This window comes from Chelon labrosus (assembly GCF_963514085.1).
Source record: "Chelon labrosus genome assembly, chromosome: 16".
In the NCBI taxonomy this organism is placed as follows: Eukaryota; Metazoa; Chordata; class Actinopteri; order Mugiliformes; family Mugilidae; genus Chelon; species Chelon labrosus.
In genome coordinates this window covers 14,159,626-14,184,535 of record NC_140349.1, presented here as the reverse complement: position 1 = coordinate 14,184,535, position 24,910 = coordinate 14,159,626, and the positions used below count along the sequence as shown (strand labels likewise).

General features: G+C 43.5%; 1 protein-coding gene across 4 annotated transcripts; it reads right to left on the bottom strand.

The window, feature by feature from the left end:
* Positions 1-1,419: 1,419 nt before the first annotated feature.
* On the bottom strand, positions 1,420-23,194 carry arpp21 (cAMP-regulated phosphoprotein, 21). 4 transcript variants are annotated; one of them, XM_084563455.1, is made up of 21 exons: positions 21,365-23,194; positions 11,644-19,842; positions 7,526-7,678; positions 7,292-7,448; positions 7,143-7,181; positions 6,960-7,025; positions 6,758-6,869; positions 6,425-6,563; positions 5,857-5,994; positions 5,671-5,767; positions 5,464-5,559; positions 5,350-5,387; positions 5,192-5,248; positions 4,682-4,869; positions 4,024-4,164; positions 3,830-3,936; positions 3,642-3,716; positions 3,385-3,549; positions 3,180-3,282; positions 2,421-2,524; positions 1,420-2,281 (listed from the first exon to the last, which is right to left on the bottom strand). In XM_084563455.1, the coding sequence occupies exons 4-21, from the start codon at positions 7,442-7,444 to the stop codon at positions 2,141-2,143; spliced, it is 1,959 nt and encodes a 652-aa protein (XP_084419581.1). In that variant the 5' UTR covers positions 7,445-7,448; positions 7,526-7,678; positions 11,644-19,842; positions 21,365-23,194; the 3' UTR covers positions 1,420-2,140. The 4 variants fall into 4 exon arrangements, with proteins under 4 accessions (XP_084419581.1, XP_084419584.1, XP_084419583.1 ...); XM_084563458.1 differs by having other exon boundaries at positions 2,421-2,521; XM_084563457.1 differs by having other exon boundaries at positions 7,292-7,445.
* Positions 23,195-24,910: the final 1,716 nt, after the last annotated feature.

Here is a 24,910-nt window from a genome sequence, read left to right as displayed (position 1 = left end):
TCAGTTGCTTTCTGGTAATTTGATTACTTTTAAAAGTGTAAAGTGGATCTTGTATTCTTGGATAATCTTTGTAGTTTTAACACCTTAAAATTTGATTTATTTTAGCTCGTTTTGTAATGACATTAAAAAAAAACAACGATTTACTATTTGTTTTGTTAAAAGGCATTTTTTAAATTACTTTTTTGACTTCAAATTAATCAAACCAAGTCAAACGCTTCTCAAAACATCAAGAAAAACATATTTGTTTCTTAAATCAAATTACCACAAACTAATTGATGTGCAGTAACTCTGGGACTGCTTGTCTTCACGATAAAGAGACGTCTTCTCGGAGATCAGCGGCCCCCTTATGAGGACTCTTGACGGTGATGGATGTTTATGGCAGGGGGTTTTTAATGAGGGGGTTTCATCTTACAAAAAAAAAAAATAATAGTGTTAGAATTACTTGAACGAAAACGAGAAGATGTTACTTAAGTAGATTCTACTGTAAAGCAGATAGATCTCTCTCCTCCTGACCTCTACTTCCTGTATTTCTGTGTTTTAATGCTTTGTCTCTATGCCGGTGGACTCACTCATCTCACTATGGCTGTACATGTGCCTTTTATTAAAGTTCATGGAACCTGCACGGCTTGCTCCTGCGTGTGTGTTTCTGAACGAGCGGAGCGGCCAGAAATAGGCTCGGGATTGTGAACGTCTGGATAAATTATGCATCCAGCGCCGCGGTTATGAAATCTAAATTTAATTTTAAGGCCCGGTGTGGATGATGGATACGTTTCATTGAATTTGAGGGGGAGAATATGAATCACACACTAAAACGAATTACCTGCAATCTGAACGATATCACGTTGGCTGTTATTGCTTGCGTGAAACGCGAAAGTGGGAACATATCACGGCAGAGTAAAAATGCCGGCTGCCTGGAGAATGAAAGGGGAGAGCTTTGAGTTGGATGCTGTTGGATGTTTGTGTGAGTGGATAATTTGATATGTTGCAGCATTATAAGCACACTTATAAACAAAAGGGATGAAGGCTGAGTTGCACTTAGCTGATTCAGTGTCAGTGAGTGAATGTTGTATCTGTTTTCTCACTGTTGGGACCTACTACTGGGCAATTCATCACCTGTGCTCTATTAACAAAGCATTATTAGTCAATAGGTGGAAATTTAATCTGGAATCCTTTAGCCAAATTTTAAAACAGAAATGCTTACATCTTCTCACTTGCCAGATTATTCCTTGCTAAAGTCTTAATTTATAGACCCAGTAACTGATCACTTATTTGTACAAACACTCTTCATGTGCATCAGTGACAAAATCAATTGTCAGCCGCAGTGCTTGATAGAAAAAACATAATTGCGGGGTAATGTAATGAGAGAGTTCGTGCAGCAGGGGGCGATAAAGTCTTACAGCAGGAATTATCCATCGGTTTAACTGGAAATACTCTCCATTTGTGTAATTTGCAACAGAATACATTTGCTTCTTTTATAAAACATCGGTGGTTTATTGTCAAATATCTGCAAGAAAGTGCAATTAATATACCTCAAGATAAATGTCGTGTTAGTGATCACCCAAATTAATGCAAAATCTTTTGTCAGACAGCAATAAAGGCAACGAGGTTATGCTCTCAGACATACGAGTATATACAGTTTCCCTTTACATCTTATAGCTGCTATGGGTTGTCTGTAGGCGAGCAGAGCAGATGTCCTCATACTCAATTTCCTGTATGTATGTTTCTCATCACGGCTCCATCTACTGCCATTAAGCATCATCATCGCCGAGTTCGGAGGAAACGAGGAGGCAGGATGATAAAGAAATGTGACCTCATAAGTCCAGCCGTAGCACTTTATTCTCTTCACACAGTGCATTTCCTTAAAACACAATATATAATTTAATATCAATATAAAACTCCATTTGTGTATATAAATTATGCATTCAATACAGCAGCTCTGATATATACTATTAAGCTTTGGTACAGGGGTACATTTATCTTTGTGAGTGGGGGTATGTTGTGTGAACAGCATATCCAGGGGGCTTTGTCGGTGAGGTGATGGCGGTGGTGGTGGTGGTGGGGGAGTGGGTGTGTGAAAAAGTGTGTTTGTGTTTTGTGTGTGCATTTGTGTTCACGCAGAAACCAAAGAATCATCACGCCATCAGTACTGTGCGCTCCAGGCCGGCGCACTGTGGCTGGTGCAGCTGTGGTGGGTGGGTGGGGGCACCACGCAGCAGTAACCTGCCTCCCCACCGACCCCGCTCACAACTTTACTGTGGGGAAAGGACACAGACACACCTCCCTGCAGAGAGACAGAAGGACAGACAGACAGAGGAAGTTGATGCAGAGGATTTGCTCTGGCTTTGTGAACTCCTAAACGCTTCTTCTGGAGGCGTTAAGAGTTTGATGTAGAACGAGACCTTTGAGTGTTCGGTGTTTACCTGAACCATGCTACACTGATGGGAGGCAACTGGTGAGTAGGTCCCCAGAACAGCCTGGGGCTGGGTGTGGGAAGACTGCATCCTCACAGCAGGAGCATAACCTGCTGCAAACACAGCACAGTATATAAGATGTATATATATAAATCAATCATTACAGCTACTTAGGAGGATGTGCAAAGAGCAGCTCAGTGTTTCTACACAGCTTTAATGAACCATACTGAAAAAGAGACGGCAAATGTTTTGGGAATTGCTTATATACTGTCTAATAAAAAAACTACAATATGCTCATATTTTGCCAGGTTTATTAGTGTTATATTATTTCTATTATCTAAATGAAAATAAATACAGTAGATGTGTTTGTGGGGGACTTAGCAGAAGACATTTTCACGTAAATCTGTATCGGTAACACTGAATAATAGCTGCAACAAAAAAAAAACAGTGCTAGGAAAATGCATTGACACGTTTGACATTATTCACTGAGTCCTGTTGATTTGTGTTTCTGCTCCGAAGTCTTGTCTACTTTTTATTCAGCAACGTCTTTCATAAATTGCCACCGATGACGGGAGCGAATTGTGTCGTCTCTCTTTATTGTCACAGTGATGAATAGAAGCAGCAGGAAAAGAGACCGGTTCACTGTGAGACCCACAGACTACATCTCTGACAGTGTAACGGCCCCCTCCTCTACTGCCACAGCTCTCTCTCTCTCTCACACACACACACACACACACACACACACATATACATCCATGTGGAAAGTACCTGCTGGCTGTGCTGCTTGGCTGTGGATGTGCTGGCTAGGTGAGACTGGCCTGCAAGCATGTTGAGCTGAGGTAGGGTACTGGCCGTAGTAATACACAGGCACCTGCGGGACAATAGTATTTAAACGACACCTTATATGAACACAAAATAATTATTTAATGCATTTAACTGACAAAAAAAAATAAAGTATGAAGCATGTCCTTACCTGAGGTGAGGGCTGGCAGTAGCTGGAGGGGTTGGGAGGAGGGGGAGGAGGAAGGGGAGGAGCTGCATAGATGTAACTCTGACTGGAAGGGTAGGGGGGTGGGACATCACCCACAGACTGACATCCCATCGTCACTTGAGCAAGCTGCGAGGAGAGATCATCAATCTGTGGGTCAAGAGAAAGGGGGTCAATACGCACATGGGCGCCCGTAAACACACACGCGCTGCAGACACACGGCCACGTGCGCCGATACATACTGTTGAGTACGGCTGTGAGGGAGTGACAGGCAACATCTGTGGAGCTGCATAAGAGACAGACGAGTACTGAACCACCTGAGAGAGACGCACATATGGAGACAGAGATAAAGGCACAAACTGTGACACGTGTGTACGCCAGCGTGAACATGTCTTAAGTGTAAAAAGGCGCCTTGCTGTGCGTGTGCTACCTGCTGAGAGGGGGAGCCCTGCAGCTGGGTCTGGCTCCTGATTGGCTGCTGACTGTCTGGGGGGTTGTACACAGCAGGGGTCCCATCAGGGTTGAGGAACGGCTGTCCTGAGAGGCCGAACGTTGAGTCTGATTAATGTGTGTGTCTTCTTTAAACTCTTACCATGTGTGTGTGTCTGTGTGTGTGCTGCGTACCGGTATGTGGGTTCACTAATATGCTCCCCGGCGGGATCCCGTTCTCCATGATGTAGGTAGGGTTGGGAGCCGGCTCTTCTATGATGGGAGGAGGAGACGGGAGGGGACAAGTGGATGGCAGTCTAAAAAGTGAGATGGAGCCTGAGAGAGAGAACGGAAAGCAGAGGCGAAGATGAGAAAATGAAGAGTAAGAAGAAATGTTTAAGCTTTATTATCACGGCGCATAACTAATTCACATTTCAACATCTCATTCTGGTGAAAAAACAACACACACCCCACCCGTCTGTTCTAAAAACATACCCCTCGGCATCTCCATGACGTTTTTTTTTTTCCCTTCCCTTCCTGAATATGCGAACTGGAGGTGTTGTGTGAAAATTTACAGCTATGGTGTGAAGATTCATGGAATTGAGTTAAATTTTCACACCAGAAGAACTTCCACTGCTTTTTGTTAATTAGACGCGAACGAATAAAGAACTGATAATTTATAAACAGCGATTTCCCCCCCCCGAGCGTGGCGGGCGCGGTGGCGAAGTCAGGTAACGGAGGAGTCAAGTGTCTCACCTTCGCTGACTGAATTTGCACTTCGAAACGTCGCGACACAAGGAGTGTTGAGAAGTCGTTAAATGTTTGTTCTGAGGCGAGGTTTGGAAAGACGCACCTGAACCTCGTGGGTCCCTGTGGCTGGCAGGCTGGCAGGGTTTCGGGGCGGGATTTGTCCACTGGTGGGAGGAATCAGAGTCGGTGCTGCTCCAAGGTCGGGGGTCGTTGCCATAGCGACAGTCGGTCTCAGTGCTGCTCTGCCTGCTGCTGCCTGTCCAGCTGGAGCCTGAGCTGTCACGGCTCCCCCTGTGAAGCACATCCAGAATTATCTCCAAAGCCTTATTACTGCATGGGAGGTACGCCGACAAAAAGTGTCTTCCACACATGCTGATGTGCCACACATAGTGAAGGGCTGAACGTTTTATATGCTTCATGTTTTCACTGAAATCATCTACTAAGACCTTCCTTTCTGCCAAGAATCCTAAAGCCTGACACACACGCGGCCAAATCAAATCAAATCTGAGTCCTCTTTCAGTTTCCGCTGCAGACTCTGAAACGCTGCGTGCCAGCCAGGCTGACCAGATTAAGATGATAAATGACTACGCATCTGTGCAGACGGAGCTCCTACCTGAAGAGCTGCCTTCTCCTCTGGGTCTCAGCATATGGATTGTAGTCCTCAACCTCCCTGCACACACACACACAGGAGCACGGACATATATTAATGTTCTCACCTAAATATAATAAGCTGCAAGGAACATGGAAAAATTATACTGCAGGCAAGGTTACCTGGTTTCTGCAGAGGTGCTCTCCTGGGTGCAGAGTGGCTGTAAAAGTATGGCACAGAAATTAGTAAGAATCCTTTCTGTCTCCGTTTTGTCCTTCTCAGTCTCTTCCCCTCACCTCCTGGTTGAAGATTCGGTCTCGTGCTCTTTGGTACTCCTCCTCTCTCTCCTCCATTGACTTGCTCTGCTTCTCCCATAAGGGGTGGAGACGGTTCTGTAGGAGAGAGGAAAGAGAGCAGGTCAAATCGCTGATGGGATACAATCAATGTCAATTATGGAGGTAGGTCCTGAGAGACAGGCGGCGCACAAAGGAAGACGCACAGACCTGGTCATCCGAGCTGTTGTCTCTCTTTAAAATTATTTTCCACTGGTGGATCTCTTCTGCCTCTTTATGCACCTTGTCCACAAAACGCTCCTCCGGTCTTCAGCAGAGAAATGACTGGTGTTAATTTGCGCTAAAAAGCAGGGGTTTATATTCACATGCACGCGCGGATGAATTATTCATTCTTACATGCGTGTGCTGCTGGTCCTGTTGATGATGACAGACTTCCCCGTCTGGTCTACATTGTGCTCCATGCCAAAGTAGGCCGCTACCCGGTGGACCAGCATACGGTGGTAGGACGACATGTGAGGGAACTTCTTAAAGGTGCTGAGAGAGTTAGAAAGATGTGGGGGGGGGAGGGGCAATGGGAGGGGGACGTAGCAGGGACATGGAAAGAAAATGCAGAAAGGAAGACAGAAGAGGGAAAGAGGAAGGTGAAAGAGAGAAAGAGGTAGAGAAGGAGAGACACGGGGAACAAAGAAGGACATGGATTGAGATTGGTTGCTTTTCTTGGCTTGAGCCCAAATTCATTTCTGGTGGCTGAAGCCCGCGCCCACGCTAACCGGCTCAATATATCGATCAACACAATAAATAAGCTGTATAGACAGAATTATAATATATGAGCTGAAAACATGCAGCATTTCAAACTAGCCCAAAGCCTCGATCTTTTAATGCGTTTCTGCACGTGGAACGAGTCGAGAGCTCAGTGAAGAAATCAAGGTTATGTGCTCTCCTCCACACACGCAGACACACACACCTATTGCTGGTGATGAAGTCGATCATGTCCTGCTCCAGTTTAAGCAGCATCATGCGCTCTCTGGGGTTCCTGTTGAGCGTGTCGACGATAAACTGGTGCAGGTCTATGCCGGTGGAGTCGGTGTACTCCACGCTGGACTCTGTGGGAGGCACGAAGCAGGAAGGTTGTATTACAAGGCAACACAAAAAAAGATACGAAGCAACACTGCAATATTAAACACCCCAGGAGAACAACGTCTAGTAGTAGTAGTAGTAGTGGGGAAGATTCCTGTTTTATTAAATTTTATTTGCTTTTTTTTTCTTCTTCCTGTTATTAGATAGTAAGCACACAAACCTTTGGACAGTGAATGCTTCTTTGGATCTGCGCTCTTCTCAGGTTCTTCGTCCTTACAGGAAGTCCTCTCGTTGTCATGGCAGCTGGATGAGATGTTTGCGTCTGGAGATGCCTAAAACGGAGGAGCGTGAGTTGAGAGTGGCGGTGATGTTGAGGAGGAGGTAGAAGGCAGCGTGTGTGTGTGTGTGTGTGTGTGTGTTACCTGGGTTTCTTCATACAGGGAGGACTCCTCACAGACCGCCATGCTGCGCACCAACTTTCCTTTGGCCTAAAGTACAAACACACACACACACAAGAGCAAGCGATATTACAAATTCATAGAGTCTAATGCAATCGATATTTCAAGCAGGGATGAATAATGAGAGGCAGAATTATTTTAGCTTACCTTTACTTTTTTCTTTGGTTGCACCTGGTTACAGAGTTTCTGCAAGTGAGGACACAATTTATTATAATAAAGTGAGCGGGTGAGCAAGGGCGGGAGGATGAATAAGTTTAATGCGGCACATAGCAGAATCTATGTTTAGCGTCGCTTACCTGCTGCTCGAGCTTCTTGATGTCACCGGGACACTCCTCGCCCTCGCTCTGGTTGCAAAGGGGTGGGCACGGCGGAGGGGAGGGGCAGCCGGTGGCGTCACATGACATCGCTTTTTGGAGGACATCGGCGCTTGCTACAGCTACTTCGGTCATTCTTCTGAAAAAAACACACACGCTCCCTTTAGTCGCCCGCTTAAGGAGATCCTCGCCTGCACATGCGTGAGTCGCTCCTACCTTTCTAGAGTTGTTCAGTGGAGAGGCTCACAGGTGAATGATGAGGTCATATATCCCATGTTCCCACAGGGCAGCCAGAAATGCAATTACCCGCCTCTGCCTCTGCTCGCCTCTTCTCTCTGCCGGCCCTTCACTGGTCAGTAGGAAAATAGCCTGAAGAGATCGAAAACACACAGGAGACAAGACAGTGTTCAGTGGTTATTGTACAACAGGAACACCACTACACTGTTTCACACACATGCTCGTATCGAACAGCTGCCAGGGAATAAATGACATCGAGTAGTAGCCCGAGCCTCGGTGTCTGCATATGTTGACCCCTGTCTGAGCTTCCCAAACACTCCCCTAGCATGACAGTTAACTGGTGCTTTACAGTAGCAAGCGTGTTACTGTAAGCGTGTCTGTGCATGTGTGACGGTAACGTATAGGCCTGTGCTCGGATGCGGTGTTTTGCTTGCGTATTTTACACGTATGCCGTGTGTGTTTGAGTGCGTCCTCGAGCTTTTCTTAGAAACAGCAGCTGCGGGGAGTATCATCCGATCCTCCGGCGGCGGCGGCGCGGATATTCCCAGAATGCCGAGCCGAGCCTCTGATCCCGGCGGTGAGAAAATATTGGAGAGACTAAAGAGACAGACACACGAGAGGAAGTGGCATTCCACCGTTTTTTTTTCCGAAGGGGCCAACTGCGTTCAGCGGGGGACACGTTCTGCTGTAACGCACACAGCTCTGGGGGACACTTACTCCTGTAACACCTGGGACAGAATAACGAGCTCAGAGGATGCCGAGTCCCTCAACATGGTTATTTAACACCCGACTGGAGATAACAGCGTTTAAATAAATAAATAAATAAATAAAGGACCTGTCAAATGGATGTGAAACCAACGTGTTGTTTACTTCCCATACGGCTTCAATAAAACACAGCACGCGACAGCTGTGATTTCATCCATTAAAAATATTCTTAGCACGCTACAGAGGAGTCTGTAATCTTGGTGGCGGGATAGTCCCGGAAAATTACGACCATATGTGCACCGTTATTATATTAATAAAGGAAGGAGACGGTTCTATAGAAAGCTCTGCAATAATGAGAAATGTTTTATTGGCATATACAAGCGGCTGTAGTGATTATTCTGCCCTGCCACACATACTGAAAAGACCACTCCACAGAGAAATTAGTCTTGTGTTGCGCAACAAATCCTTAAACTGAGGGATTATGAATGGACACTGCCCCCCCCCCTGAATTGAAGACATGTCACCCTCATCCACGGTTGATCGGGAAGAAGAATTGGCAACTGCTTTCCAGTCATTTTTCTACTACATCTAATCTCTTAAACGTGAGGTTTGCTAGTTTTCTTTGTCTCGGATGTCGTACCGAGAAATTAAACGATAAATCGATGACTAATGAGAGCGACGACTTCTCGCGGCCGCACTGTTTCTTACAGCTGAAGTGGTGCAGTCAGCACGACGCAGGTGTGGTGTGGTGGTCTGCCACAGCCCCTTATGAAGAGGATGCGCTTCAGAGGCACATAAACGCTCAAAAGGAAAGGACGTAATAACTCGGGAGGCTCCCCAATGTGCCGTTGGCGAGTTCTTGCTGGGCTGTCGTTCAGCCAAACAGGCCAGCTACGTGAGCTCTGCACTGTAGTTGACCCTGACCTCAGACCTCACAGAGGGGGAGGACCAGCGAAAAGACAACACATCTCTTTTATTATTACAATAAAATAAATAAATAAAATGGGGGTAAAAAAATGAGGGAGCATGCGCCGCGTTATACCTGCGAATCTGAGGAGACAGAAAGGGAAACGAAGGATGTGGAGCAGGTGCTCCACAAGGAAAAACAAGATGAATGGGGCCGAGGGAAGCAGGGGACGAAGAGAGATGAGGAAGCAGTCTGTGGGGACTTTAAAGGTGAAGAGGGGTGAAGGAAGGCGATGGAGAGAGAGAGGGAAGTGAGGAATTAGTGGTGGTGCAGTCCGTCTCCAGGCTTTTCAGCCGCCGGGCCGTGAGGAGAGGATTTGAGCGGAGCCACCAGTTTTTTTTTTTTTTGAGCTGAGCGCTGCAGAAGTGGCCGGGCCGCCCGGGGAGAAGGTGTGACACGATCATTAGCGTGTGACGGATGGCGGCGGGAGGCAGGGAGCGCCAGTACCCGCTACATCATCATCCATCTGCTGCTCTCTCCCCCCCCCCCCCGAAGCCTCGAAGCCCCGAAGCCTCGGAGCCACTTACTCACCGGGACACCTTTCTTCTCCGGCCAAAAGCTGCCTGGCTCATCTACACCGACACACAGGCAGGCCAGTGGGAAAACATCCAAATGCTACTTTAGACGGCCATTATGAGATAAAACAAGTTATATTAAGTCCTTAAGCCCAGAGCAATTCTGTTTGTAATTAAGACCACTGAAAAATCTGTCTCTGAATACCAGGGCTATAATTATCAGCGCCTCCTCTATTGTTTAACGCAAAGAACACAAACACAGCTTCTGATTTATTATCCAGCCTTCTGTATGTATTTTTTACATCTCTGAGGGCATTCAGCTCTGCTTTCCCCTTTTTCATTTGCACCCCTCCATCTCAAGAAACCCCTACAAAAACTGGGAAGTCATCTCTGCCTCTGGTCAGAGAAGCTGCTGTTTTGTGTTTTGTCTCTCCGGCTGCAGCAGAATCCAAAACGAGATCTCATACGTTGTTCTCTCCCTCAGCTCAGGAGCTCATTAGGAAACGGTTTCGGCGAGACAGAGGGAGAGGCAGGTCTCTCGCTGGTTTAAAATCATAATTGAGTATTTTGAGGCAAACCCAGAGCCTGTGTCAGCGCTTTGTTTATCCATAATGCTTCCCGAGCCCTCTTAATTGGGCTGCTTTCCCTCAAACACTAAATCAGGTGTTGTGTTTGGATATCATCTTGTGTGCCTGCACTTTTTTTAATTTTTTCCTGCTGCATATTAAAATAAAAATGAAAACACGATGGGGGGGGGGGGGCTCCACTTTAAGACGAGACAAAGACGCTTCAGAAAGTAGGCTACACATGTGAGATTCAGGTTACACCGTCCTGCCATCAGCACCTGGGCAGCCACAGCAGTCTTATCACCAAGTGATTGTGGCTTTGACAGCTGCAGTGCTCTTGCAGCTGAAGACACGTCGAGGAAAGCACCTATAGTACAGTACGTATACACACAACACACCACAATGACAGGAGCTGATACTAAAGGGACATTTCACACTGAAATCAAGCATCGCAACTCGGGAGGATGCGGTGAGTAGGTAAAAAAGAAACAGGTGGCACCTTGATGCGCAACTTTACGGCATCCTGTTGACCCACATAACTGGACGGACCAGTGTTTAATCGGGATCTACTTTTCCAAGGATGAATGCACAGACCCGGATCCGTGTTTTAGTGTATATATATATGTGTGTATGTGTGTGTCGCATTACCGTGACCCAGGCTAAGCTGACACACCGGGCTATTTTTACACCGGGGCAGGGAGTGGACCTCCTGCTCCGGGACTTCACCGTGCTGTCAGCCGCATGTGGAGAGCGGAGGACGGTGGATGAAGGGTACACAGCAGGAGGGGGTGGTGGTTAATGTGAACTCAAATACAGAAAGGGACTTTTTTTTTGTGTGTGTGTGTGTGTGTGTGACAGAACAGCCAACTTAAACCGTATTATTTCTTCGCGATCGCACACGAGCGATCAGAAATATTAAAAAAAAAAGAAGCAACAGTTTCCGATAATCGTCAGTTAAATACCACGTTTTTGTGATTTAAAATTAATAATCAACAAAGATGTGTGTGTGTGTGGCTACACGAAAGATTAAATGACCGTTGTCGTTTAGCGGTGTCGCTAGCGCCAAACACACCGGGGAATGATGGCAGGCGCAGTTAGCTAATCAGATCTCTTAATGTAGCCGTTACCACCGAGGAGTTTCAGTTAAATTACACATCGTGACGAAAGCTTAACCGTTAAATGTTGACGGTTATGTGGTGTGATTAATATTGTAAAAAGTACAATCAAGAGAGAAAGCACAGGGGAAGCGAGCAGCGTCGATTTCAGCCAGCCGGACCGACCGTTAATCAAGCTAATCGCGGAGATGTTCAACTGTCACCGCGGTGACGGCGGCCGTTATCTTACCGTGTGAGGTGATGTCTTCCTGCCGCCGCGGGCTTCTGCCGGTGTAGCCTTCCGACGGACGGACTGCCGTACACCCAGCGTCTGTTGACTGTTGAGGTCCGATGCTCCTCCTCCGCCTTTTGCCTGTCTCTGTCGGAGCAGGAGGAGCAGCCGAGGGGAGCAAAGAAGGGGGGAGGAGGGAGGGAGGGAGGGAGGCAGGGAGGAGGGCCGACAGCGCTGAACCCTGAGCCACGCGCCCACACACATACACACGTACACACGCGCGCGCGAGGAATGCGCGAGCCCTCCAGAATATCTCTGTCCCCGTCTCCCTCTCTCCCTGTCTTCATTTCAACTCAATTCGGATTCCTTTACTACTGCGATGGCATTTCAAATATATCTCCAAGCCCAGTCAAAGCTAAACATTCCTCCTGTGACATTTACAGTCAGTAGACGTTTAAATTTACTGTTGTTAAGTGATTGTACTCAGTCATCCAGGTCATGGTATACAAGTCCAGCTGCCTTTCTTTAACACTTTTGGATTTAAGCGATTGTACTTTTCACTCTACTTTAAAGAAAAGATATGATTCACTATTACAGATTAAACTACACATTGAATAGTTTAAATTAGCACCCCCATCCACTAGCTGCAGCTAGTTAAAGCTAGTAGCTAATGGATGGGGGTACAATGCTGCCAACAAAGTCCCTATAATGTAGGCTATTAGTACATTATACACATTAAAGTAGGCAATTAAGCAAGAATAATCTATTTCTAAAGAGACTTTCTAGAGCTGGTGTCACAAAGTGCTTCCCAGTAAATACAAAAATGAATAAGACAAGTTTTTTAACGAGTTGGGGCACGTTCTCAAACATGTTTTGTTTAAAAAGGCTGGAGCTTTAGCTCAAGACAAATAGCTCAAATACATTTTTGAGTCAAGGCAATAGTTTTAAGCTTAAATGACATGTACATTTGAACATCATCTGCATAACAGCAGAAAAAGACACCTTTAAAATGACCATTTGGCCAAAGCCTAGCAGGTGCAATGCTGCCAGCATCGGGCCCAGATCAGAACCTTGAGGAACACCACCAGACTACAATGTCAAAAGCAACACTGATTCTAATAGTACCAATGCAGAGAAGTTTTACTTATCCTTGTTTTATGCTTAAATTACATTCTTCTGATACAGTTTTATTTAATATGTGTGAGATTTTCAGCGCATCATCTGTTACTTAGAGACCCACATTAATCCAAAGGTCGGTAAATGAATTCACCGAAGTAAAGTTTAAATAAAGTTAAAATTCATGTTATTTGAATTGTTTAATTTCTAACAGTAATTTTGATTTTCCATTTGAACTTTACACTTTCAAGTAATATTAAGTTATAATCATTTTATTAATAACAAGAAGATACTGCATCAAAACTATTGTGGTGTATAATTCAGGCTGTATCTCTTGGCTCTTGTAATCAAGCATATAGCACTTTATATATTCTGCACATATGGCCTTTAGGTTGTGCTATTAATTAAAAACCTGCCACAACACTATGTTACACCATTCTAAACAGCATTTAATTACAGAGACAAGAGTTGTATATGCACACCCTATTGTATGAGAATAATTAGATAGCCTATTATGTCAGAGTTTGTTTTTTTTCTTTGATGAGCAGAAAATAAATTGCAGTCTGCTTGTTATAGTCAATTCAAGGGAAAGAGACTGTATACTATATCACCAAGTCTGTTTGCGCTGGCCATGTGTGGTACTCACTTACTTAAAGGCAACAACATCGCAGTGTAAAAGTAGTTTAGTACAAGGAATTCACACTGTTACCGATGTAAAACAACAGATCTGATCTTACAGTATGAGACTCATTTGTACTTTTTATAAGTGTCTTTTTTTCTTGTTTTAAATCTCTAAAGTGTACAACTGTAGTGACAACAAGCAAACAATGACTGTCTCTTGGACAGTCTTATCTGGGATGAGAGCTGTGCCAAGATTTTTAGAAAGGCGGTAGTCATGAGTCCAAGTGATCCTAACAAGGACACTGTAAAATATACCAGATTAGTGATATTTTAAGTAAGTTTTAACACATGACAACTTTAATAAAATCTAAATCTGCCTTTGGAAATCCATCACATGTAATATATATGTACATGAAGAAATAAATGGTCACAGTTCCAACAAAAATTGCAGAGGAACAAGATCTCAGTATCCACACAGGCAAAAGTGAGTTATCTGAATGATCCGGTCTCCTCTAGCTATGGCTTCAGAACAACAGATGCAAGTAATATGGTATCCTGTTACGTGGATGACATCTTGCTGAATGTTACCAACCCTTATACTGCAGCCAGGTCTGTTTTAGAAATATTGAGGTCATATGTCCAAGTCCAATGATGGCTACAGCCTTGAGTGCAACCATCCTTTACAGACATAATGAACCAACTGTATCTGCAAAGGACACTGAAGAAAGGTAGCTCTGCGTCTCCCATTAGCCACTTTTCGTTTCATGTGTTATATGTGCAGGTTCGATTACTTATTGAAAATTTGATTACAAGCCATTCATTTAGATATACAGAACACAAAAAAACAGAAAAGGGTTCTTACACTAATATTTTGACACATATGGAACAATGTGCTTTGTCAGGGCATGTTCTCAAACATGTTTTCATATTAGTAAGCCAGATAGTTACAAGTCTTATAGAGTTAAGGCAATTGTTTTGAAACATTTGAAACATAGGCTTAAAGAAAATGCACAACTGAATATCGTCTGGGGTAGCAGGTACTATACAAAACGCACTGGACCCAAAGAACTAAAATAGAAAGCTATTACAATTACATTTTGACACTTACGGCACCTCTTGGTATGGATCATCACATAAAATGTCAACAGATACTGTCCCGTCCAGTTTGTACAGTTGATAATCTAGCCTTCATTTGGGGTCTTCATTAGTTTAAGGACATTTAGTCCGTTGGTGGTTTTATTCCATATCATTATGTTTGATTAATTCTATAGATTTTAATAATCACATATTCTTTTTCATTATGAAATATCATCTATTAGTGTTACCACAAGTCCCTGTTAAGAAGGGTATTTTATTTCTTACTGTAAATCCAAGATCACTATTGATGGTCTCATTTAAAGGACATACGGCCAGCCTCATTAATGTATGTGATTTCTTTTTCTCATTTGCAATAGAAATGAACGCTTCTTACATGTACCAATAACCTCTCCAGTTTAAACCAGGAACTATGTGCACACCCAAGCAGGTAATTTTAAAGGGGATTTACCTCCTGTTTTTGACAAAGTCCTGTTGAGAAAGGAATCAAGACCAAGAGACAGCCTTAACTGGAAACATGGAGGAGATGTGAGTATCAAGTCCGAGGCACATTCATTCTTGTTCCATTAATATTAGTCTCATTCACAGACTCCATTATTCAAAGACAAAATTACACAAGAAGATCCCCCCCGATATGCAATGATAAATGTGGCTTGGAGGACATAACTGCCTTGCCGCTTCACCCTTTCATCCTAAAATAGAAAATTACTGATCTGAACTTTTTAAATATACTCTGACGCTGTTAATATCTATATTGAAGCAGATCCTGTTTTAACAGTTTTGGGAGAATCTCTGAACTTAAGACGAAAAAAACAACAGCTTCTCTCATATCACATAATCACTGATAAGAGTTTTTTTTTTTTGACGGGAGGAAAGGGAAGGTCCCATTGTAAGTTTCTTTATTAGTAAATTAGCCAGGATAGTATACACAGAGATAATGAGAAAAGGAAAGAGACGGAAAAGATCTGCCTCTCATCATACCGAGAGGTCAACTTTAATTCTAGAGATCAAAAGCTGTTTTTAGATTTGATTTTATTGCTCTTAAGACGTCTTGAGTAAATATGACATTTGTGATAATCTTACGTGTGCATTACGTACGGCAGGCAATAGTTCATGCTTAGTGCAGGTAGGCGCTTAACACCAAATAGCCTCGATGTACAACCACAAAGCTACTGAGATGACTGAGCGAGGGCTTCAGGATGTGCGTCATGCAAATGCCAGCAGACATTTCTGTCTGTGTGCATCACTGGTCTCTCTCACCCCACGCTCAGATCTACCCAGGTGTGTCATGTTTTAATGACACTTCACTGACTGAAAAAAACGAGGACAGTTTCACATCTTGCTCAACGTGAATACGGCCAAATCAAAGTAGAGACATCTTTTTGCCCACTTAAACAATTCATCCACAGACAGCTGGTGTGCACACAATCTAAAAATTGTCCTGAAAAGTGGCATGGCTGGAACACACACACAAACACACCTGCTGTTTGCTGGTTCTGGCAGTATGGCTGGCATGTCTGCACAGGGGACAGAGACTCGGTGGAGCTCATTTCCCGGTGCGCGTGCTGAGAAATACCACTGTTGTGGTTTGTTACATAAACTCACTCATTAGAAAGCGCACAGCTGAGTGTGTCATTGCGCGCGTGTGCGTTTGTGATACTGTTACATCAGTTCCAGTACCTCGTTCGTGAGCAGAGATGTCTGTTTAAAGACCTGACTGGAACTGTGATCAGACTGGCCTTAGTCTCAGGGAGGCAGTGAAGGGTAAACTCAGTCTTTCTTCTGGTCAACACATAAAAGGAGCCTTCATAAATGATTTATTTATCTTTAAATACATACTCTCAATGGTGAGTGCGTTATTAACTTGAAACTTTTGTTTTTAATTTCCCATGGTGTTTGATTGTTCACTTTTGTGCTGAAAGTTAAATGAGTTACTGGACGGTATAGGCTAAATATGACGCTGAGGCCCGCAGTGTATATTAGCAAAGAGAACAGAAACAGGAAGAAACAGCCAGCAAATATAGTTTTAGCATTTGCTAAATTTCATTTGCTGAAAAATGTTTTAACCGTTCAATCGATGACAAAACCAAAAGCTAAAAATACTGATGTTTGACTCTCGCTAGTTAACACCATTTATAAATATAAATGGCCTTAGTGCAGAGCTAAGCTACTGTGCGTCACATCTAAATCTGCCTGAACGGAATTACCCTATGTCCTATAATGTCAAACTCGTCTTTTTACCTGTTTACTAGGCTCATGTAAACAGGAGACGTAACTTTTATTTACCATGACATCACAGTTCCACAGTAACTTACACCAGTGCCTGCAAATGTGTCTATGCAGACATAGCTTTGATCGTCAGTGTGTGTAAATGTCTCTGCGCCGATGTGTGTACAAGAGATCGAGTGACACCTCAACAAGTGAAGCTCATAAATATTAATAGGGGCCTCATGCATATTCAGAGGGCAGCCTATGAATATTTAAACTATGATGGAGCATGTGGCCGGGTGACTAGACAGCCTCAGACAAGAAACAGACAAATAGACCTTCTCCTTTGCTTCTTAACCTCGGCGGCACAGCCTTTTTCTTAAAGCTACACTCATTCTAATTACAAATACATAATTTTCAGGTTTTTGTTTTTTTTTCATGTGAACTATATGGCGCAGGATAAGAGTAATGGCCTTCATGCAGGGCTTTGCAGCACAGCTTCTCTATTCAAATGAGGTAAACATGCTGAGTGGAGGCTTCCTGATTAAAACCCTGCAAACGGTCCACATTATAAAGATGATATAAAGACACAGTAAAGTTAAATTTAAACAACATTTACACATTGCTTGCACAACCTCTTGCACATACTGCTGCAAGCTTTTAGCGCTTTAGCACAACAGAGATTGTTCTAATGTGCATGTGTCGTTCTGGTTGGTTTCCACAAGGATGCAAAATGCTAAAAGAAATATTATAGTAATTCATGTACTATGATACAGAGAGCACGAATAGATCTGTGCGCATCACTTGTCTCTCTCCCACATACGCATCTACACAGGTTTGTCACGTTTAAACGGAGGATTTTACATCCTGCTCGACACGAATGCGGCTAAATCATATTAGGGACATTTTTTTTTTTGTCCACTTAAACACTTAATCCACAGACAACTGGTGCGTGCGTAATCTAAAATAGCAAAAGTGGAAGGCTTTATTTTTATGAGGACACTAAAAATTCATAAGTGACCTACCTAGGTGAAAATATTATGCTAAACATGCATGCATCATTTTCAGCTCTTCTAGAGATGTGTAGCATATTTTTGTGGTCTACGTGTTCACGTCCGTGGAGAAAGTCATTTAAAAATGCTAAAAAGATGATGAAAGATCCGCTTGAAAGAACGCTTACATCTTAAAATAGCATATAATCTACCCGGAGTAACAATTCTGCATCACAACAGGGTTCACATTAAGAGACACAGATATCACTATCTTCATTGGCAGGATGCACGTAGATGCCACAGACGTTTTTGCACCATAAACAAAGAATCTGATTGCAAGTACATCTGCTCAAACTGTTAATGAAGTCACTTGCAGGATTTTGGAGGAAACTCTCAAGAAGCTAAAATTCACTGGTTTCCCCATGGCTGTTCTAGTAAGAGATACCCAGCTCTGCTTTATCTTCCGCCCACAATGGAGAGGAAGAACATTAACCTCATTTGAAGGAGCTCCTGTGCTACCGCCACCTTTACGCAATGTCCTGCAGGCTAACCCGTATCTCTGTGTGGGGCTATGTAAGGTAAAAAGTGAAACAAACAGAAAGTGTACCAAACCCTGCTGTAACTCTCTAGGGTAAGTGGATGATGAATTTAGATGCAGTGCGTCAGCAGTCAGGATTACAAAACTATGAGCACAGCGAGGAATAATACGGGTTCAAACGTGGGTTGGGCTGAAAGTGCAGATTGTGCCAGTGCAGAGCTAAAACAGTCAGTAAGCATCGGCATGTATGAAGGATTCGGTTTTACTTTCTGATCGATGAGAGTGAGTCAATGTGGATCACCTTCAGCTGTATGGGTTTGTGCCCTATGGACAAGACTTAAACTTGCGTAAATGCGGCCACCTACACACGTGTATGCACCGTATGGGAGTGCATAAGAGTGTGAGGGTGAAAGAAATGCACCTGTTAAGTGATAGACCTCAGCAGTGCGACGGCTGTGTGGGTTTGTGGTCTATAACGGATGCTTGACAGGCTGATGAGCTCTGGCACTCACACACTGCTTCCTCCACACATTCTCCCCTCCTCTGCCTGTCTTCTCATCTCTTCAGGCGGTGGGCGTAAACTCCCTCCTTTTCTTCCTAAACGCCGTCTTTCCATCTCCACTTCTTTTCCCTCCTGCTCCTCCAATCCATCTATGCATGTTGTTTTCGTTGATTGCGAGTTTGACAGGTCTTCAGAGAGAGAATCGCAAAGGGAGAGGAATCAAACAATCTCCTCAATTAGACAGCCCACACAAACGTACGTCTGAACTCTATACCATCTTCATCAGTTGTCGCAGTTTTCATCTTTCAGCCCCAGACACCTTTGTTCCCGAGTTGAAAACACACTGTTCACAACAAAGGCAGAGAAAACCATTTAGCTTTGAAGCACAGGAAGCCGCGACAAGCTTTTAAGGTTTATTTGCATCGAGAGGAGGGAGTCTCTGCTTTTTCTGCTTTAATTGACCCATCAGTTTGCCTGAAATTTGCAAAGTCCACACAGCGGCCACTGATGTGAGGGCATTCGCGATGCAAATGGATCTCCGACCGCATTTTTGCTGTATGATTTAATATAATCTCACTTTTAAAGGGCGAAATTTCAGCAGTTTGAATACAATTAGCGACGAAAGGTGAGACGGGGAAGTTGCTGCAAGGGTCCGGCGACGCGGAATAATTCGGAATGAAAAGATGCAGTCAGGTTTGTGATGCAGGGGAAGAATAAGTTTGCACGTTTGAACAGGAGGAGGGACACACAGCCTCTTTGGTTTCATGTCACTAACCAGACTTTCAGCCGTCACTGAGCCTTTATGACTAAATGCCACACAAACAGAAAGCGTGAAGAGGGACAGCAGGCTCCAAAGAAAGAGAAAGTAAAACACAGGAAGCAAAGAGGAAGTGAGACAGATGAAGTCCATACACAACCTCCGGACAGTCAACAATGGGATGAGTCAATGCTGTAGTAACATTGCGTTGCACTGCAGCATAGCTAGAGGGGCTCAGACCTGTTGATGCAATCAGCAGCGGATGTCTCCAGTTTTCACTTTGCTCCCATCTTGGCTGTCAACCTCTCTGGCAGCACCTCCCTCCCATCTTTCCTCCCACAGCTCCTGCACTCCTCTCCACTCTCCTCCTCGCTCATTACGTATGTTGCTGGGAAAGAAAAAACAAAAACGGTAGTTCTGCAAAAGTCAGTTCCTGGATACATACATATATAATTCAGCCCAAGTCATTCACACCTCCTCACAAACCTATTTTAGCCATGTATTCTTTTTTTTTTTTTTTTTTTACTTGCTTGTCTTATAATTTTAAATAACTGCAAACTACACTGGATCCAAATACAGATTTATTTGATTAATTACAACACTGTGTCAAAGAACGTGCTTTGGTATTGAATAGATTTATTAGTGTCACGCAGTTTTATTTCATGTATAAAAACAAAACAAGCTGTCATTTGGCAGATTCTCCTCAGATACGGTGACAAACTTTCTTTCTGGCTTCATTTTTTTCCTCATCCATCTTTCTTTCCCACACATACTGTACTTCCTCCTCCTCCTCTCCTCTGCCTGCCACCATCGGGAGCTCAATCTTTTCCCTCCCTCCTCGCCAAAACCATCTTCCTCCCTCTCCGTCCTTTCTTTCTAATTTCTCCTAATTATTTCCTTCATTTGTCACTCCATCTTTCCCCGCGTCCCTTAATGTTGACCTGGGAGCCTCTGAGCCTGTTCTCTCAGCCGTGGGCATCATGACCATAAGCTGAGTCGCAAGGCTATTTATATTTGTTCCTAATGAGGTGAGATTTCTCTCCGCCATAGCAACGGTCTCTATGGATACCCTGCACTTGGATACCAGATCCCATCCTGTTTTAAATGTCTTATTATGGGCTGCGCCTTCCCCTGTGCATCGTAGCCTAATTAATTCTGAGTTATTGCGTCGTGAACGGTGCGGAAATCACCACAATTCACCTGATGACATCAACACATCAAAAATACACATTAGAGTTCAACTGGTTCATTTCCTTCATCAAGTAGATCTGTATCAAAGCACTTAAGCACCTGATGCATGGTTCAGTTTTTTTTTTTTTTTTCAATCATCAACTTCTGCAACAAGCAGAAGGCAGCAGAGACCTCTACAGGTGCTCTCATTATTTGATCTGATGCACGCACACACAGGAGGAGTATCTGTCTTCAGTGCAGTGCCAGACTCTGATGGGCGTGCTATTGATCAGGTCTAAGCCAAGTGAGGAACTGGCTGCAGCACGAGACCCGTGCAGCTCCGAGCTCAGATCATTAGAGGAGCTCTCTGTAGCTGGGGTCACACAGGTGTTGAGACCCGCCATTTCACTTCCTGCCACAGAGCGAGACAGCCAATCAATAAAGCGACGGAGCAACTTCTGGAGAAAGCCGCAGTGACGAGAGCACACAGACACACAGACAGACACACTTACATACAGTACAGACACACACACATGGAGGCAGTGGATGGCTGGTGTGTCTTTGTATTTACAGTAACACTTGGAAATGTTCCCTGCTTTCTCCTGATGACAGACGCTCTCAGACAGCTGCATGCACATGTACTCACACAGGTACACACACGAGCACACGCACACCCTGACAGGTGCTGCATTGTTATGGCATGTCCAACTCTGGCAGCTTGTTTTCCTCAGACCTCTCACCCTGTGTGATGACTCAGAGACGGGGAGATGAAAGGAGAGGCAGGGACATGGGAGGAGGAGAGGAGGAGAGGAGGAGGAGGAGTGGGGGACTCTGACAGGAGGGAACGGAGGGCCCGAGATATCTTGAGCGTAAGAAGGTTAAGTAAATCATATCATTAATGCTATGTTAAAAGATTGCTTTGACCTCTGCTTGGCTGTCTGCATATGCAAATGTGTGTGTATGTGTCTGGCCTTTGTCCCACTAAAGCAGGTGGCAGCAATGACGTCCGTCTTCTTCCCAGCAGCAAACACACGCACACTTTCTCTCTGCCGCTCTGCCGCTCTCCGGTGTCAGTCCCACTAGATTCTATCGTGCTTGAAATTCACTCATCATATCGGGTGGCCTCGCTGTGCCGCTTGCTGACACAAATGCGTGCACGCATGCAAAGACGCCCACACACGCTCGCACACATGCAGGAACACAGCGCTGTGGACTGACTTGATTATACAAGCGGAGCAGCTCAACCTGACAGAGGAACAGGAACCAAAAAGGAAACACGAAAAGAATATAAAAGGCTTATTTGGCCGCGTTGTATAAGCATGTTTCATCTTCCCACTCTCGCCTACCCTCACCCACACAGGTTAGATCCAATAGCTGGTGCCAGGCCTCTCTATCTTGCAACACAAACATTTCCATGTGAAGGAATATTGCAGTCGAGTTCTTTTTCATAATCTCTTCCCTCTACACCCACACATGCACATAGTGAGGGGGTGAGAGGGAGACGGGGGTAAAAAGGGAGAGCTGGTAAAAGAAAATGAAAAGAGAAGAGGTGAGGCGAGGGGGGGTGGAGAGGAAGAGAAGTGCTCATGAGAGCCAGGAGGTAGTTGTTATAGTAACTGTGTCTCTATACCTGTCAATCAGAGCTATTTCAGGCATCTCGCTTCTATGGAAAAAAAAAAAAAAGGAAAGAAAACGCACATAGCAGGGCCAGAGAGCTGTTTCACTGAGGCTAGATTATCAGGCAACGTACACGCACTGATACTGGCAACTTGTGAGCTGAGATGGCTGATCAAATTAACACCATAAATGAGATTTCAGCACTTGTTCTTAAAGATTCTCACATTTTTGCTTGCACTTGGTGAGAGAAAGGAGGAAAGTTGAATGACAGCCAGTCGTGTCTGCACACTTTGGTGTTCGAAGGAAGCGTTATCATCACAATAGAATAGCACCACAACAAAAACTATTGAACAGATAAAATGGTGCAGTATTTTATACTCTATATAGCCTACATTACAATATACTCTCTTATACAACTGATATGAGAACATTTGGTTGTATTCATTGTCATCATCACACTTAATGATCGCTGCCAGTTATTTAATATCTGTGCTTTACTCAGTGATCAATTAATTTTTTCATTGTTTGTGTCTTGTTTTTATCCATCAGCATTTTAATTTACACAATATTCAGCTATTGATTACTTTTAACAGTCTAATTCAGCTATTTATTCATTGGTTTGAGCACACTGTCACGAGGAATTTACCCATAGCTACTTTTAGCCGTCCATTTAAACCATCTAGCCACAGCAGTGACACAAAGTCTTACATGAACGTTCATCAATTACTTGTAGGTGAACATTACTCTGACATTTAGCTGCTATTTGTTACTTGTGTTGTCCATTTTAACCATTTATTTCTAGTTGTTAGCCAACTATCATAACCATAATTTATACATTAGCTACTTAAATTAGCAGTTACTTTAAGCTAACCATTTAAGCCACCTATCCACATACTTTTAACATTAAAGTTTACCAAGTACTTGATGTTTTACATTATTTAAATATGTACCTGCTACTCATTATATATTGTGGTCTACTTCAATAATTTACAGCTATTACATTAGCTACATCTAGCTGTCACATTAGCATTTACATTTAGCCACAGTTTTAACCCTATAGCCACAGCTAATCCTCCATTTAATGTTTACTTTTACCAGTTTTTACTGTGGTAAAAGTAAGTACTTATAGCTGAATAACATTATTTACACATGTAACTGCTACTCACTACTCGTAATTGTATAATTTAAGCATTAATTCTTTATTTTTAGCAAGCTGAATGCATTAGCCATTTCAGGTTCGGTTAGCCACTTTTTTAGCTAATCATTTTAACAGTTTACCCACAGCTATTCCAATATTTACCAGTTATTTGTCTATTTTACTTGTAGCTGAATAAAATATTACTAGCTGTGATCTTATTCAACCATTTATATCCATTATAATGTATCTGTTAGCAACTTAAAGGTGTAAACAAGCTAACAATTTAAGCCATCCATCCAGAGACACCATTTATCCATTACTTTTAAAATTATGCCCATTACCTGTAGTTGATAACCAATGATGAACAGTATCCAGATATTTGCCAACTCCATAATTTGTATTACTGTAATTCAGCCATTTATTAACTGTTTTTCAAGCAGCTATTTTAATGTATACACAGAGACGCCGTTTCATTTAGCTACTACTTTAAATGTCATTTCCCTGTTTGCCCTTTACTTTTACTGGAGTTCACCCATTACTTGCTCCTGTTTTTGTTTATGTTGTTCTGCATTATCTATAAATGTTATTTTATTAATGTTTCAATGCCTTATCTGGCCAAGGGATGACAGTGAAACATTGCCATGTGGCTAACACTGACACATTTACAGTGATTTATTTACACTGTACCTGTCAACAAATAAAAACATATTTAGATATTTAACTCATTTTTGACAATTTAAAATGATTATTTCTTGGCAACACTTTGTATTCAGTTGAGTCAATACATGGCTATATATACAACATGTGTTAATCCTAGTTTCTCTTATTAATTATCTCAGCTTCTGTACACATACCAGGGCAAAAGAAGAATACTCCTTGGGATATAAATACCATTGGCTGGCAATCTATGTACAAGAGAGTCACGTTAATCGAGTATTTCTATGTAATTATCAACATCACAGCCAAAGAAAAGCCTCGATTCAGCCCCATTATGGACAAACACATGGTGAGGAGGAGAGAAAAGCGACGAGAGAGAAGAGTGGGGGAGTAAGAATAGTGAGAGCACCAATATGGCTGAGTGCTGAGTTTGGGAGCCATTAGGCAGAAGGTAATTAATACCTGTCACTGCAGTGCTCTGTTCGCTGCCTTTATTCGGTTTCAGACCAATTAAAATATGACACTCCTTCGGTGGAGAACGTCTTGTTAAAATTAAGCGGCTGAGACGCACAGACACCTTTGATAAACACATCCAGAGCCACAATTGGCTTTGGCAGCAGCAAAGGCATGCTGTATAGATGGATGGATAGATAGATGGAGAGAGAGGGAGGGAAACATGGCAGTGTGTATGTGTTGAGTCACTTCCAATGGGAGACGTGAAGCCGTTAGATCTGATTAAAAGTGTGTTTTCCGCTCTCAAACACACACACATACACGCTGGAGACTGACGTAATGTCATGAGACGTTTATGAGCCAAGAGATACTGACCAGTGTAGATAACTCACTGCCAACGATTTGCAGCTTGGATGGCAAG